The sequence below is a fragment of the Taeniopygia guttata genome, chromosome 6 (assembly GCF_048771995.1).
Source record: "Taeniopygia guttata chromosome 6, bTaeGut7.mat, whole genome shotgun sequence".
Taxonomy (NCBI): domain Eukaryota; kingdom Metazoa; phylum Chordata; class Aves; order Passeriformes; family Estrildidae; genus Taeniopygia; species Taeniopygia guttata.
The window spans coordinates 11067379-11083204 of record NC_133031.1 but is presented as its reverse complement, the minus strand read 5'-3'; the positions used below and the strand labels follow the sequence as shown (position 1 = coordinate 11083204).

At 42.5% G+C, this 15826-nt stretch overlaps 2 protein-coding genes across 2 annotated transcripts in view; one reads left to right on the top strand and one right to left on the bottom strand.

Annotated features, from left to right (window-relative positions):
* Nucleotides 1–15826, top strand: part of RGR (retinal G protein coupled receptor) — a 41990-nt gene that overhangs the window by 3229 nt on the left and 22935 nt on the right. The gene's annotated exons all lie outside the window — the stretch shown is intronic.
* LRIT1 (leucine rich repeat, Ig-like and transmembrane domains 1) lies at nucleotides 3486–15523 on the bottom strand. Its single transcript, XM_030275861.4, has 4 exons — nucleotides 15137–15523; nucleotides 12213–12679; nucleotides 8650–8955; nucleotides 3486–6363 (listed from the first exon to the last, which is right to left on the bottom strand). Exons 1-4 carry the CDS (start codon nucleotides 15256–15258, stop codon nucleotides 5378–5380), a joined length of 1881 nt encoding a protein of 626 aa, XP_030131721.4. The 5' UTR covers nucleotides 15259–15523; the 3' UTR covers nucleotides 3486–5377.

The window sequence follows — 15826 nt, the reverse complement described above, 5'->3', positions numbered from 1 at the left end:
TTCCATGGTGCCCCATTGCACATTCCATCCTCCCCCAAACCCTGCCAGCAGTGCTGTGTAGGGTGTGTTCTGCTCATGGTGAGCATGAAGCCTGCTCCCCAAACGAGGAACCTAAAAGGATGGAAGCATAAGCATGGCACCTTTTTCCTCTTAAATATAGCTGTGGCCAGTCCATGGGTTTCTCCAAGAGTCTCTAGGAAGTCAATCTCTTTTGTATAAATACAAATTTTTAGTGCTATTCTCTGGCTTCCCTCATAAGATACATGCTGACTGGCTTTCAGTCATCTTGAAAAACTGAGCCGTTCTGAGAAGGGATTTTGAGTAACCAAATTTATTGATCTCTTCTAAGCCAAAATAGCAGGTTTAGTTATGCTTTCCAAGGAGTTCTGTGTTCTCCTGGGGCCATCTAGTGTGGATGGGCTTCACTACAGCCTGCACAGGAGCACGCCTGGGAAAAGGGCTGCACCTCACTGCCGGTGTGTGATGCTGGGTCACAAAGCAAGATTAGCCTGAACCTGCTTAGCCTCTAACCTATGGGACCAGGATAGCAAAGTATTTAAAGCGTGGCAGCTTAGAGCTATATGTGGCTCTCATGGTTGTGCTGCTTTCAGCCTTCAGAAGACACAGGCTTGATTCTGCAGTGTTTAAATCAACAGGAACTTTTATTTCATGGCAAAGCAGCAAAATGAACTGGTGGGGAACTTTCGGGGACTGATACAGTGTTCGGTTTCTGTCCCCCACGTACAGGGAACAGGCCACAAGGAATGGGCCTGTGGGGATGTGATTTCTGGCAGTGCCTCACATCTAACGACAAGCATAGGGGATTTTTATGGTTTGGGTTTTTTAGCTGAAATCTTCCTTATTTGTCCATGGTGCAGTATTTGATTTTTCAACAAGTGCCCTGTATGCAAACCTGTCAGTGAGCTGGGAAGGGGAAGGGCTGCTGCTCTGTAGCACAGCAAATGCAGCAGCTGTAAATCCCCAACCGGGGGGAGGTGGATGCTAAGGAGGTTCTTGGTGAAGCTGCTGCACCACCACAGCCCCTGTCACCTGAGGCACACACTCATGTGCACTTTCCATGTAGCCAAATAGAGGAGACACCCATCAGCAGGGCTGGCTGGCTAAACTGAGGATGTTGCAGGAGTAACAGGGGCAGCTGCCATGGGAGGGTGTGTCCTTCCCCGTCATCCATCAGCCACTGAAGCTGAGGGACTCAGGGACCCCCACTCCCACCCAGCAAGTGCCACGGTCACTGGTGCCTTTAGTGTCTGTGGTCTGCCATGAAAATATTCCCTAATAATACAGTTATATTTTTTATTATAATACTTTTCTATTTTTACACTTTACAGTAATAATAATTTTATAATAATAAAATAATACCATATAAGTAAAATTATAAATAAAATAATTCTTTATAATATTCTATTATAAACTATTAAATAGCAAATAGAACCATAAAATAAATCTATATATCAATCATATCATATCATATCATATCATATCATATCATATCATATATTATAATATATTATAATATAATATAATGTCCTGGGATGCAGGAAGAAAAATTATATCCAGGGTTCTCTGTTAGAAATACCTTATTTTAAATAAATGAATTGCTTAAGAGAAAAAAAAAAAATTGCAGTTGTTTTCCTTTTCCCACATGAGAATTCCTGCCAGTCTGACCTATCTTCTACAGGGCTAGAAAATGGCCTTCAAAGAGTGGTGTTATTCAGTACCATGGGCCAATGCTCTGGCTGTTTTCAGGCTGATATTTATTTGCTGCTTGAGAGGCCATTTATCTAAATATATCCAAACCCCAAGTGTACTCAGAAGGTTCAGTATTAACCTGAGAGTCCAGTGGTGAACCACTTGCCTAAGTTGGATGAATTAGGGTAGAGAGAATGGGGAGGAGAAGGGGGGAGGGGGAAGTAAGGGAAATAAGTCCCCCAGCGTTAGGCACAGTCATTAGGCTTATATTCCCTACTGGACTGGGATTTTGTTGCCTTTTTAATTCCACCCAGTTTGTGCCTGCTTGTAAATTTAATGGTCACTATTGTGACAGCAGATGTCCACTCAGTTCAGCTGCTCTTTTACATCATGTGGCATCCTGGCTGAAGCCAAAATGCAGAACAAGCTGTCTAAAACTCAAGCTGTCAGAATAAATCTCCACAGAGACAGTGTCTATGGGAAGTGGAGTTTAAGAGACTGCGCTGATTGCCAAAGCAAATGCCAAGAGATCACCCACTGTGTGCTGCCAGCTATGGCTGGGGAGTCAAACTCCATCTTGAAATGACATTTCTTCTTGTAAGAAATCAAGTCTGGGCTGATACTTTTCAATTAGTCCCTCTGCCACGGCTTTCAGTGTTAGAAATCACTGCTGGGCAGGACATAGGCATTGGAGGCTACAGTTGGGTGTTTCAGACAGTGCATGTATCAAAGTGCTTAAAAAATGAGTTGACATAATATGGTTTAGTGGGCATGGTAATATCCTGTCCAAGCTTGTTAAGAGGGAGTGCAATAGCAGATGTTTGCTTTGGTTCTTACAGCACATCTTGAGAATTGACTTTAATCAAGAAAGAAATGGTTTCCTCCTTACCTGGAGGTAAGGATGAGACTAGGTGCCTAACAGCCCTTCAATGACAAACAGAAAATCCAGTGAGGTACATCTTTACTTGTCTGATACCTCTGAAAAGCTGACCCAGAGCATTGAAGTCACATCAGCTTCCTTCATGGTTTGAAATTTCCCTCATAATTTAGCAAGTACAGGGTTTCTTCTCTGACCAATGCCAGACAAGACAGAACTTGTGCAAGTTTGTTCTTGTTGCCTATTGTGTATGAACCGTAAGTGCAGTAGAGAAAGGCTTGTTTTGAACAGCAGCAGCTGAGATGATAAACTGCAATGCCTCAGCTATGAGACAGTGAGAGAAGGCATAGGAATGAGAAAAATCACATATTCTATTTGGGATCACTATTTATTGAAAGTACAAAAAATATCCAGTAGAGTCTGTAAAATTGAGCACACGCACAGTGAATGTCCCAGGATGATCCCTCAATGGAGCACAAGAAAAGAGGGCCAGTGCTGGCCCAGCTGGTGGCTTCTCCACAGCTCACAGACCAAGGCTCGCAGCAGGTGAGGGCTGCTCCTCATCAGGGCTGGTGCAGCTAATGGCCCAGCTCATGTCTCCAGTCAGCTGAAAAGTGAATAATTAATTCTGGTTCCCAGTCAGCTCCTGCAGACCTGGTTTACAGGAAGGTCTTTGGGCAGCAGGTGCACTCTGTTCACCACAGGAAAACTTCAGGACAGCCTTGGTTCTTTAGGAGCTTACCCATCCAGGGCCATGGTAGGGAGAGTTTTGCACAGGCCGGTGCTCCTGCTGCATATGTGGGCAGGACCCAGGCTTACATACAACAATCCTTGCAACTCAGCACAAAAACTGCTTCTGTAAAGAGTTTTTTCCTGACTCTAATAAGCAGGCTGGGACAAAACTTTAAAACATTTTATTAAACTTTATAAATAAGAAATAGATCTATTACGCACCATCTTTCATCAGTCAATTTGTTGCATTAAAATATATAATTTTACAAAACTTTATTTGTAAACCTAAAAATCTACACAGTCCGGTGATAGAAATAGCATGAATTATTTTATACAGGGACTGACAAATTCTCCCAATACAAGAGAATTTCCTTACAATAAATGCATGGGAGTCCTGTCAGAAACTCTTGTGACGTATCCCTGTTGCTGGTATTTATGTTGAGATCAAATGACTTGCTTTTTCCATCAGGCCAAGTAATCTGACATAAGTGAAACCCTTCTGTACAAGGAGGACTTGCAAAATCCATACAGGGCTCCATCCCAGCCAGTGAATTTTGTTAAGCCACACTGTACATACACATCCAGAATGTGAGTGGAGGTCCTTCCAATAAATTTACAAACACATTGCAGAACAATTCAGCAAGCTTTATCCATTAGTATTTCAACTTGACTGGATCTTTCCCATTCAGTATTTGGCAGAACATATATAATTTTCTTCATGAATAATATTTATTACAAAGAGACAAATGTTATATACAGTATTGCTACATGAGGAACTTGAGTGGAAAATTACACATCTGGGAATTAGTTTGTGATAAGCACTCAGATTCAAATTCCAGTGAAGCTGCAGAACTTAAATGACTGATCAGTTCACCCTGACTACATTTAGATTAATATTAGACAGGTTTTTTTCAAAGTCCTTGAATTTGTAAAATATTTGAAACCCAAAATACTGCACTGAGCCTCTGGCACTACTGAGACCATACTCAGGAGGGGCTGATGTGTGAATGGCCAGTGGTCTGACACCACATCACTTTCTCCTACTCTTCACAAAGCAACTTCTTTCCATGACCAAGTCACAAGTACCTGGCTGATCATGTGGACCTTCACCATGGGTTTTGCCAGGAGCACAGGCAGCAGTGACAGAGCTGGTTTGGGAGATGTTTGCAAAACTCTCTAGTGTAGGTTTTCCCGTATGATTGCAAAGCATTACACCACCACACACAATGTGCAAAGTAGGCCATTTTATGATTGTAATCTAGCACAGCTGGTATAAAACATATTCTACTAATTACAATACAGATACAAAATCCCAGCTAGGACTGATACTGAAAGACCTTTACTATTGTTTCATATCTTTAAAACAGAGTTTAGGGACAAAATGCAATCAGCAAATGCTCTCTATTATGCATTCTTAGGAGTGGATTTGGTTTTGTCTCTTCATTTCTATCTCCTTTGCACATTTCTCTGAATTCAGAGCATAGAGTTGCAATAGAGTTGGACATATTAGAAATGGTTGCTATACATCTCTATTTGGTGATCTGTTAAGCATCAAGTTGCATGTTTCATGCAAACATGGGGGGTGTAAAAGGTAAGACTCTCAATCTTCACTTTCCTAAGTGTTTTTATTAAAGTTACTAAATACTCTCCCGTCTTGTCAACCAAAAGAACATCAAAAGAGCTGAGAATGAAATACGTAGCATATTGCAGAGCAGGTCCTAAACAATACCAAGCAGAGTATACTCAGAAATGTTTCTTAATGTCCTTACACTTAGTGTGCATACTTCATTTGATAGGAAAAAAAAAAAAAAAAAAAAAAAAAGTGTGGTCCAAGAGAAGGAGGCCATTATCAGTGAAGCTTTTGACTGGGTACAAAGCAGCCAACCCCAGGTGGCGTGAGCAACGTGTTTTTGTAAAGCTTGGGCACCGTCTACCCTCTTGCATCCTCTTCCAGAACATGTCAGAAGCATGGACAGGGTGGCCTGCAGTGCTGGCACAGAGTCACAGATTCAGCCACATGCTTCCCGCTGGGGGAGCTGACAGTCAGCCTAGGTGGTGTCAGCAGAAGTATTCATTAGGCTGTCCCTCTACCTTTGGTATGGCTTCCGAGTCCACGCTCGAGCGGGCAGACAGCAGCCTGTTGGACTCGTCAGGGGTGTGCCTGGTCAGGTATTCTCCTTCCACGCCTTTCACCTTGGCCCCAGGGGACAGGCTTTCAAAGGTGACGTAGGATTCCTGTGTGTCCTTGGGCTTTCGCACAAAGCACTTTTTGCAGCGCCGTTTCAGCGCTCCACAGCAGACCACCAGAGTCAGAGGAACAGCAATGACACAGGCCACGCTGATGACAACCACATTGATGAGCTTCTGCGTCCCTCCTGCACTGACAACTTCATCTGTGGAAAATATGATGCACTGCTCCTTCCTGGGGATCAGCCCTTTCACACAGACACACACGATGTATTTGGTCTTTGGCAGCAGCCCATAAAGAGTGAGCTTGGTCTTCCCTGGCTCCACATTGATCCGCCGCATGTCCCTCTCCCCAAAGACAGCATAAAGCACACTGAACACCGTGGTGTTCTTTGCCATAGGCGCCTTCCAGGCCAGGGTGATGCTCTGGTCACTGTCCCCTATGACCCTGACAGACCTCACCATCCTCTCTGGCTCCTGCTGGCCCGTGGTGGGGCTCACCAGCAGGTTCTGGGAGTTGCTGTCTTGTGCCATGTCTGGGAGGAGGACGCTGTCTCCGGTGCCCACCCCAGCCCCCAGGGTGGGCACAGTGGAGGTGGTGATAACATACCTTGCCACCAATTTGTCATTGTAGGCGGCTGCCTCCATCCCGCTGGCCTTGCCATTCCATGTGCCTTTGGCACTGGAGTTAGGGTCATCCGTGCCTTCTGAGTCTGTGATGATGAGCGAGATGAACGCCTCTGTTGCCCCCAGGAAATTCTTTGCTTTACAGATGTACTCTCCTGAGTCAAGGTAAGAGACTACAGGCAGGCCCAGGATAGACCAGCTCATCCCATCACTGGAAATCTCTTGGTGAACTGCAAGGCGGGAAACATGTTAAATAAACAGGCAATAATAAATGGAATTAATTCCAAGTTTGTAAAATATTAAGACTCCATCACCAAACATCTGCCAATAAAGTATATGATAAAGAATCATAGTTTCTGCTCGCCACCAAGAGCATTACAAAATCAAACTGAAGAAAAGGATTATAATTAGATTATGTCAGGATTTGAACTGCTTCAAAATTAATATACATTAAAAAGTTGATGCTGTTTCCTCCAAATTGATGTACAGATTGAAAACATAACAGGAAAGGTTCTTCCATTAAAAATAAAAGCTTTAAAATTCTTGTATAAGTACAATATTTGAAAGAGTGGATGGAGCAGGCAGCAACATGATCTATTAGAGCATTTGATGCAGACTGTGGAGGTAAAGAAAATACAAACAATGGAGATTTTATTGTAATAAACACACAGACTAGCCTAGAGTATATGGGAAAATAGTTGAAAGATAATATCCCTTCTACTACTTAATTATTGCAGGTGTTTATCTTTACACAGGTGTACATTTGGTTACCACCAAATGGTATGTACATAGCTGACTATTGATTTGCTCATGTGATTTACTTGCAGACTAAAACTAGCTTTTTTTTCCCTTTTCTACTGGTGCAGAAAAAAAAAAGTAGTTGGGATCTTGTGGAAGGGTAAAGCATCCTGTTCATGATTTAACCAGCCTCCTTAGGATGGGCATGTGCTGTCTCAGCCCTTTCCTGCTGAAAGGTAAACCAGATAGATGTCTGAGGGGCAAAGGTGAGAGAATGCAAACTTCTCCCAAGCCCTCTTGGGGCCAGGATCCAGCCTTGGCAACCAGGGTCCCTTCCAAGGACAGCAAAATACAAGGTAAAAGAAGTTACTTTTTCAGTTTAATTATTTACTGAGTATGTATTTTTAAAAACATAAAGCTATGGGTCTACCTATGGCAATAACCTGTAGATACAGACTGTGGACTGTTTCTCACTCCTTTCTGCTCAGAACACCTCAAAATAGTCACATTATAGCATTGGCACAGAAGCTGCCGTTGCTGAGAAATAACCTATCTTTCCAGCCAGCTTTTTATTGAAAGGTGCTAGCATCTGATTTAGTGGGGCACAAAATACATCATTCTCAGTTGTAGCTCAAAGTAAACATAGGCTTTCAGGAAATCATCCCATTCTATTTTTTGTGGTGGCTCTCTTTCCAAGTGTAGGAGGGATGTTTGCAGCATGATGGGTACACATTATCATCATGAGGAGCAGCTCTGCTACATCGTGCACAACAGAACAATGACATGTGAAGATCCAGGAAACAATAGTTATTACAAATGGTTCTACTGCTGAGAAAGAAAATTGCTCTCTTCCCTGTTCTGTGCACCGAGGAGCCCTGTAACCCTTTGAAGATCAGACCCAATATCTAGCAATTTATCTGCTGGGTTTAGATCCTCTATGGAGGTCAGGGCAAGACTAGGATGCAGAAGTATTCAGGGCAGGTTGGAGGCAAGAAGGTTCAGGTCCTGACTGAAAACTTCTAGGACAAAAAGCTAAGGACAGCTGTCTCCAGCAGAACAAAGGTATCTTCCCTCAATTCCCTCACAAAGTAAAAGACCAGTGTTGCAATTACAGCTCCAAATTTTCTTGTGAGTGGAAATGAAATCATGATCAGTCACAAAACCAGTGTTGGTTTGAAGGCTTCCCCCAGGAGAGGTGCTCAGACCAGGTGGTCAGGGTTTCTTCCATAAGCCTTTTTTCCCAGGACAGCTTGTCAGTCTGTCAGAGGGAATGATTCCTTGGGGACATTCCCACTGAAGTATTTTAGTGGGTTTTTTTGTTGTTTAATATATCATTGATGCTGTATGTTTGCAACCTTTTCTTTTTTCTACAGCTGATCTGACTCCCAGTTGAATTCACATCAGACATCTCTCTGCCAGAGATGTTTCCTAATGGATTAGCAATAGAATACATGAATAGACTATAGAATAATTCAGTGGGAAGCCTTTTCAGTGACTGAATTATTAACTAACTGAAAACAGCTAATTGCTACTATTGGAAATATTTGAGTTCTTTAGCTCCAGAAGATTCACAGAAAATCCTCATCTCACTACCACAATTGCTATGAAAGAAAGCAAAACTTCCTGCACATGAAAACAGACATTTGTCTGATAATATTAAGATCAACATATAAGTAATTCTATAGTCTATAGAAAATCACAGTGCAAGAGTGGATTACACCTAGTATAAATTTGCCTCACTCATTCCACATGTGCAGAAAAGCTTAAACCAGACCCACCTGTGCCATTCAGCTGAGCCCCATCAGCTCTCCTCCAGCTGAGCTCGGGGATGGGCACGCCCGTGGTGCCACAGCGCAGCAGCACCGTGCTGCCCAGGATGGTCTTCACCTTGGCCACAGATGTGTGCACCACGGGGCTCTGACACTTCCTCAGCTCCACCTGGCTGAAGGAGACTCCTGCAAGGCTCCGGGGGGTGAAGCATTTCAGCCTGGGCTCAATGAAGGCTATGTTAGGAGACTGGAAATTTAGGAAATGCACCATTTCGTACAGACTGCAGTCACACACCCAAGGATTGTCTTGCAAGCCTGTCAAAAAGAAATTGGGGCACTAAATCACTCCAACAGCACCTTTTGTTTCTGCCACTTCGGTTTCTACTTTTCAGCAGGACAAAGTGTGGTAGACTCCCAGTCTGCTCTACAAGAACTGCCTGTGCAGGACTGTGTGGGATGGGAGGGGTGTGTCCCCCCACTGCTGCTGCGTCTGATGGATCCCACAGTTGCCAGAATGGAATAAATGTGACTTGCTAAAGTATCTCCAAACCTGATCTGAAATCATATTCTTTAAGTTTAAAGCAGGATTATTCATATCATGAAAACATTGTGATTCATGCATACAAAGAAGCAAAACAAGAATTTATTATAAATACATTTTGTTCCAGGATGAAACAAACAATTACTCATGGGAGAAGGGCTGTGGATTTATCTTACATGAGGAGACTATGAAGTCTCAGACAGGCCAGAAAATTCTCACTGGACATTCTTAAAATACTAGGCCAGATTATCATGCCACTTTTCACACCTGCAATAGCTGTGGCTGGTCCTACTTGCCTGTCATAGTTCTCTTCCAGCCCTGTTAGTCTAAGTTATTTTCATTATTTTGGTAATCAGTTGCTTTTCCTGAAATGCTAATTTATACTGGATAACATGAAAGAACTGTTTTAAGGATTAAATTGGAGAGTATGCCTGTTATGGTATATAAAAAATGTAGCTAGACCATAACTATATTAAGGCTATACACACAGAAAGAGATATATTGAAAAACACACTCCTGTTTCAGACTCTTGGAATCTTTCTCTTCTTTATTCTGCTCTCCCAGTTTACACCTATTGAATTCCAATTCTGAAAAAAATTATACATTATTAAAAATAGACCTGTGAAGATAGTACTGAAAAAGCAAATTTGGAACTGGAGCAATGCATATCCATGAACAGAAGTTGCTGCATTCTGATTAAATCTGTGTCATCCTACTTACAAATGTTCACATCCAGCTGTGCTGTGGACAGGTGTCTCTAATGATTTTAGCTAGCAGAATTGGCACCAGGGATAATAATGCCATCAAACCCCAGGCACACATTTGAAGCCTAAGCCAGGAGCATGGCTCCCAGGCATCCTGCCTGCCACAGGGGTGAGTTCTGCTCCCTCTGAGGGGGCTGCACCTCCTCTTTTCCATGCACAGCCCAAGGACGTGCCTGGGGGCTGGCACCTGCCTGAAAGGGAAAAGTACTAATACTCCCTCAAACTGTTTTTATGATGCTGTGAAAAAACTTCTTCTGAGTGCATTCCATATCTTCTTCCCAGGGCTTAGAAGAGGATCTAGAAGTGATGGATTTTGGCAGGAGTTCTTGTAAATTATTATGTTATAGTGAAGGGGACTAAGTAAATAATGAACATTCAGCTTGGGTTTGTTTTATGGCATTTTTGCCAGCAGTTTTTAGTTCATGCACTACATAACAATTGATCCCAGGTTCCCCAGCAGGTGCCCCAGCTCCAGCTGAAGCAGCAGCACCCACAAAGCGCAGTGAGGCCTTGGCTGCCCTGCACAGCACAGTTCCATGGGCTCACGTGGGCAGCCCTCATGTGGAAAAGCTTGCACCCTTGGCACAGACTAACAGCCAGCAACTTAGCAGAGGAATTACTTCTTCTCAAAGGAGTCTGCAAGCGGTGGCTCTGGAGTCACAGTGATGCACTGCAGACAAGAAATGGATTGGGCTGACTCTTTTTATTATTCATGATTTTTTTTTATGCCTCCATGAGAAACAGTCATGAGCAGAGTGAAACAGAAACATGCAGCTGTGTTTTCTCAGCCTGCTCCTGTGAGGAACATGCATTTTATCTCCATGGTTCCTGTGGGTGTCCACAGGATAGGACCTAGAAGCTGGAGTGTGTGTACATTACTGCATTAATTTCAGCATTGTACTCATATGGCTGCATGATTTTTTTAGGATCCTGGCACAATCAGCCTGTGCATAGCTGGATACTATTCAATTTGGCTGTGTGCATCAAGGCATGATTTGTTCTTGATAAAACACTCTCCTAATCTGTATTGAATGGAATAACATTTTTACACATAACTCTAAAAATAAAAAGGAAAAAGTATGATCTAGGCAGTCTTGCCACAAATGAAATGGGCAATCCCAAACTGCCAATTTTGGCTTAAAGAACTTGTTACTGCATCTGGCAAAACAGTATCATGAAACACCTGCTCCTCTCCTGATGCTAGTGAAACCTTCATCAACATCTGCTAAGGACACTAAAAGCTTTGTAGGTGGTATTTTGTATATTTTTAAAGTCTTGTGTCTCTTTCCACTGCAGTCTGGTTTTAAAAACTTCACCTCCCTAAATTTGTCAAGGGAACAAAGAGCAGCAAGTACTTGCCAGAGTGAGAGGAAACTTGCAGTGCCTCTGCTGAGATTATCAGCAGGTGCCTGAGCTCACACCCCTGGCTGCAGAAGTTGTACATGCAGATGGCAACAACTCTGAGCCATCATCAACCTGTCATGGATTTGAACAGTGAACAATGGCTAAAGACCATGCAATAATCCCCTGAACTAAGATATGGGCTCAAAACCTCACCTGGGCATCCTGCAACTGAGAGTCAGCTGTGAGAAACCCTGACACAAAAATGGATAATTGCCCCAAACCTGTACCTCTGGGGAGCCTAGAGCTGCCACCAGAAAGGGTATTTTTGGCGCTTCATAGGTGCCCTTCTTGGAGCTTCATAGCTGCCCTTCACCACAGCACTGTCTTGGTGTGTTCGGGTAGACTAGGGTTAATTCTCTGAGAACAGATAAACAAGGCTCTGGGAAGAGAAAAATTGGCAGCTCTGACCCAGATTTTATGCTCAGTCATGGCATTATTCCTCTTTAACTTAGGCATAATAAGTAATCCATCCTTTTATTTAGTTCTGCTTAAAATGGGTCAATTCCAAACACAGTGCTATTAGAAAAGAGCACACAAATGATGAAGAGCTGTAAATATATTTATATTTCTATCCAAAATGGCAGTGGCAATAACTAAAAAAGCCTTGAGCAAGAGTCACCAATTTTGTGCTGCAAAGATCCAAGCAAGTAATCAAATTTACAGCATAATAAGATGGGTGTTATGAGCCTGAGGCGAGTTTGTTAATATGCAAATGAATTTACATACATTATTTGGGCTATTAAATTGTATATGTATAATAGCAGTGTACTTGCTGTGGTAACCACAGTGGGTGAAAATGCTGTAAGGAGATGAGGAACCCTTGACATTTGTGTCCCCTGCAAAATGGCAGGCATTTCTCTTACCTAGGATGATCTTGGAGTTATCATTGGGGAAGTAGGGAACAGCTTGGAGGTTGGCCCAGGTGGCAATGAGAGCCTGAGGAAGAGTCATCAGCTTATTGCTAGACAGATCCAGGTATGTGATATTCTTGACATAACGAGCAGCATCTGACGGGACTGAGGTGAGTTGGTTGTTGTGTAAATCCAGAAGCCTCAGCTGTGGCAGCCCAGCCAGGCTCTCCCAGGGGAATGATATTAAGTTGTTCCCATCCAGCCTCAGCTCCTGCAGACGATGAAGGCCCTTGAAAGTGATGCTGCTGAGGCTGGCCAGGGAGTTGTAGGGCATCCAGAGGTACTCCAGGTTGTGAAGCAGGTGGAAAGCCTCTCCTGGCACCCTGCGGATGGCTGTCTTTTCTATCCGAAGCTTGGTTGTATCAACAGGGATGTTCACAGGAGGGAGGGTCATCTCTGGGTCATTACACAGCACTGTCCTGGTGAGGAAAGACAAGAACAAGCAAAGATGTGACTCTTTTATTTTGAAAAGATTTGAAATTATTTTAATGCAAGATTTTGATCTGCCTTTCTATTTTCACAAGATTTCTTCTTGTCATTTCTTTCTTGCTGCTGATCACTGCATTATCACTGTAAATACATCAACTTGCAGTAATTCATATTACTGCCTTCTGACTGCAGAGATCGCAGTGGTGTGAGTCCAAACCTGGCCTATTCAGTCTTCCTGTTGAGTTTTGCTATCAGGTCTTTTAGAGTACTTATGATAGCAGTGACAACATTCATGCACAACAGGATTCTAATGCAAGCTAAAACTAAAGGATCCATAAATTGAACTACAAAATCCCTACAAAAAGAAGCCTTATTGACATGTGGGAGGGCAAGAAGTTATATAGATCAAATGTGACATGGGAACTCTGGTTTGAGAAATGAGAATAAGAAAGCCAGCTAACAACTCCTTGGAAGTACTCTGGAGTAAGCTCTGCTTTACTATGGAGGGTGTGTAAAGATGGCAGCAGTCACTGCACTGCAGGCACGTATAGTCATGAGAGTGAAAGCACAGAAAATTAACTCTTTGGAAAATGCTATACTGCAAGCAAGGCAGATTTATGTGTTTTAATCATTCCTCCTCATTTCTATTCTCTAAAGGTCAAAGCGTGATTAGCCTGTGCTGCATTTTTGAAGCCTTCATACAAAAAAATGTGATTTGGGATTGTAGAGAGCCATAAGAAATGAAGGGAGATAAAACAGGTCTCTCAGACTGAATTTTAATTTGCCTATCAGCAAGTAGGGGAAGGCAAATTCTTAACAAAATACCAAGCCACCTGCAAAAGGTAAGAGGGTGGATGGGTGTGTTCCAGTCCACTTGCTGAACAAGACACCACAAGAAATGTAATGTCATCAGTCAAGTAACATTTTCCTATCACACTGTCTCTATAAACAGAATATTACAAAGCTGTCAAAAACAGGCTGGTTTTGGCTGAAAGCAATTATTCCTCTACAATCAACAAAAATATATAACACTGTTGAACTGCTCAGGCAAACTTCCCGGATTTAAATGCTATTTGAGCCTGCAGTTAAGTTGTTAATTTATAATCAAAACACAGTACATTACTCTCACACACTTTTATTGTGGCATTAAATCCTGCCCACCCTCTGCCGAAAGTTGAGATTTTGAGGAAGATAAAAATCTATCAAATAAGAAAAGTCCAGAAATCCACTTTCAATAAAACATTTTTACTTTGTGTAGTCATGTCACAAAATGTTACTAACAGAAAGACCATGGCAGTAAAGCAGAATGCTTCTCATAGTGTCCCTAAATTATGTCAGTGAGCACTGAACATTTAATCTATGGGATAATCTCCTTCTAGTGAGAAATATGAATTCATAATACAGAAAAAAGTCAGCATTATGCTCCTTAAGGGACTAAGGATATTTGCTTCATTATGTATCTTACTAAAATGTACAACAGCTTTTTCCAGTCACTGAGAGGAAATTCCCCTGGGAACTGTCACATATATGGAGAAATAATTGGCTCTCACACTGTTACACTCCCTTTTAGCAATTGCAGGCTACTTGTGTCTCTACCACGCTGCTTCTTGCTGGGAAAGTTTCTGGTATTAAATCTATAGTGCCATAAAAGAGATAAGAATGTAGAGCTGTTTCATGGGGTTCCAAAATATTTCAGTAATGAAAAAATATTTCAGCCTCAAAAAAGTTTATTACAAAGGATTTTGCAAATCCTGTATCTCTGTCACAAAACCTCCTCTTCTGTGAACCACACCTTATGAAAATATGGCCTCTATTTTCTTTAAGTCAGATACTTTGTGCTTACCCTTCAGAAGGACTCTTTTGTAACAGTCCTCCAGAGAAATGTATGTTCAATGGTTTTGCATTCAAAGATGGATGTCCTTCTGGTCTTGCCTTCTTTTTTAATGGAAAGTTTCCACTCTGAGAATGAACTTCTTTTAATTTTTTTGCTACTGTCTGGTTTTTTTAGTTCATTCTTGTCTAAAGTATATTGCTGTGCCTAAAATCTCCAGCTGAAGGATTTTTTAAGTAAATTGTTGGGTTTTATACCACAACATGAATCAAATCTAGTCAGTCTTTAGCAACAAACCAGCAGATCAGAATAAAACCTTTTAGAACCAGAATTTTCAGCAGAAAAGTAAAAAAAAAAAAAAATTGTTTAAATTTTATTCCCTTTTTGCCATTACACCAGCAATAATTATGTCACTTCTGTTCTCACAGAAGAGATGCCCGAATGCTTTCTCTGAAATCAGCTTACTGTGTTTTCAGAAGCTAATCCTCTGCAAATATAGCTAGAGCGTGGAGCAACCGGAAAAATAATGGCCACAAAGTCCAGACACGATATTTTCTCCCTTGAGCATCCTCGCAGAGGAGCAGAAGCACCCCCCGACCCCGCCGCGAGAGCGTACCTGGCCTTGGTGCCCTCGCCGAGGCTGTGGAAGGCGCAGCTGCACTGCGAGGGGCAGGAGCCCCCTGCCCGGGGCAGCGCTGCCAGCGCCCAGCAGCACAGCAGAGTCCCCGCCAGCCACATGGCACCTGGGCATGGGGCACACCTGGCTCTCGCTGCGTGGAGGGCTCCAGCGATTGTTTTATCCCTCGCCGCTCACATCTTGTTAACTCCCTTTTGTTTTCAGCCACACTGGGATCTTCCAGCCCTCGCTGAGTCCATCAGATAAAAAAGGATAGGCAGGGATTAAGGATGGGGACTTGAGTTATTTTCATGAAGGTGCTTATTGGTTCCCGGAACCGTACTAACGGCATTTCTTCCTTCAGCAGCCCCTTCAAAACACCTTCCTCTGCCAGTCTGGGGCTCTCATGAAAGAAAAAAAGCAAATATATTTTTGGGGGACCTACATCACAGGCAAGATAACTTATCTGACCAGGAATTAGCAATAATTTACTTCCCCGCAGAGGTGTTGGTAAGATTTAAAACAGTTATTTGTGCTAATGGAATGTAAGCCTTCTATCTAAGAACACTATATATATATAGAGTGATGCTATTAAAAGGCCTTATTTTCTTTTTTAAAGACTCCTAGTTTGATAAAGCAATTACTGAACTGTTGGCAACAAGCCTGTTACCGATAAACAGTTAATAACCC

What these genes read in the sequence shown, in the direction of transcription:
- LRIT1 (XM_030275861.4), bottom strand. Translation starts at nt 15,258, where the DNA reads ATGTGGCTGGCGGGGACTCTGCTGTGCTGCTGGGCGCTGGCAGCGCTG. An exon ending in GGCGAGGGCACCAAGGCCAG is followed by an intron (nt 12,680 to 15,136) that starts GTACGCTCTCGC and finishes TTTCCTCACCAG; the next exon opens with GACAGTGCTGTGTAATGACC. An exon ending in TAACTCCAAGATCATCCTAG is followed by an intron (nt 8,956 to 12,212) that starts GTAAGAGAAATG and finishes TCTTTTTGACAG; the next exon opens with GCTTGCAAGACAATCCTTGG.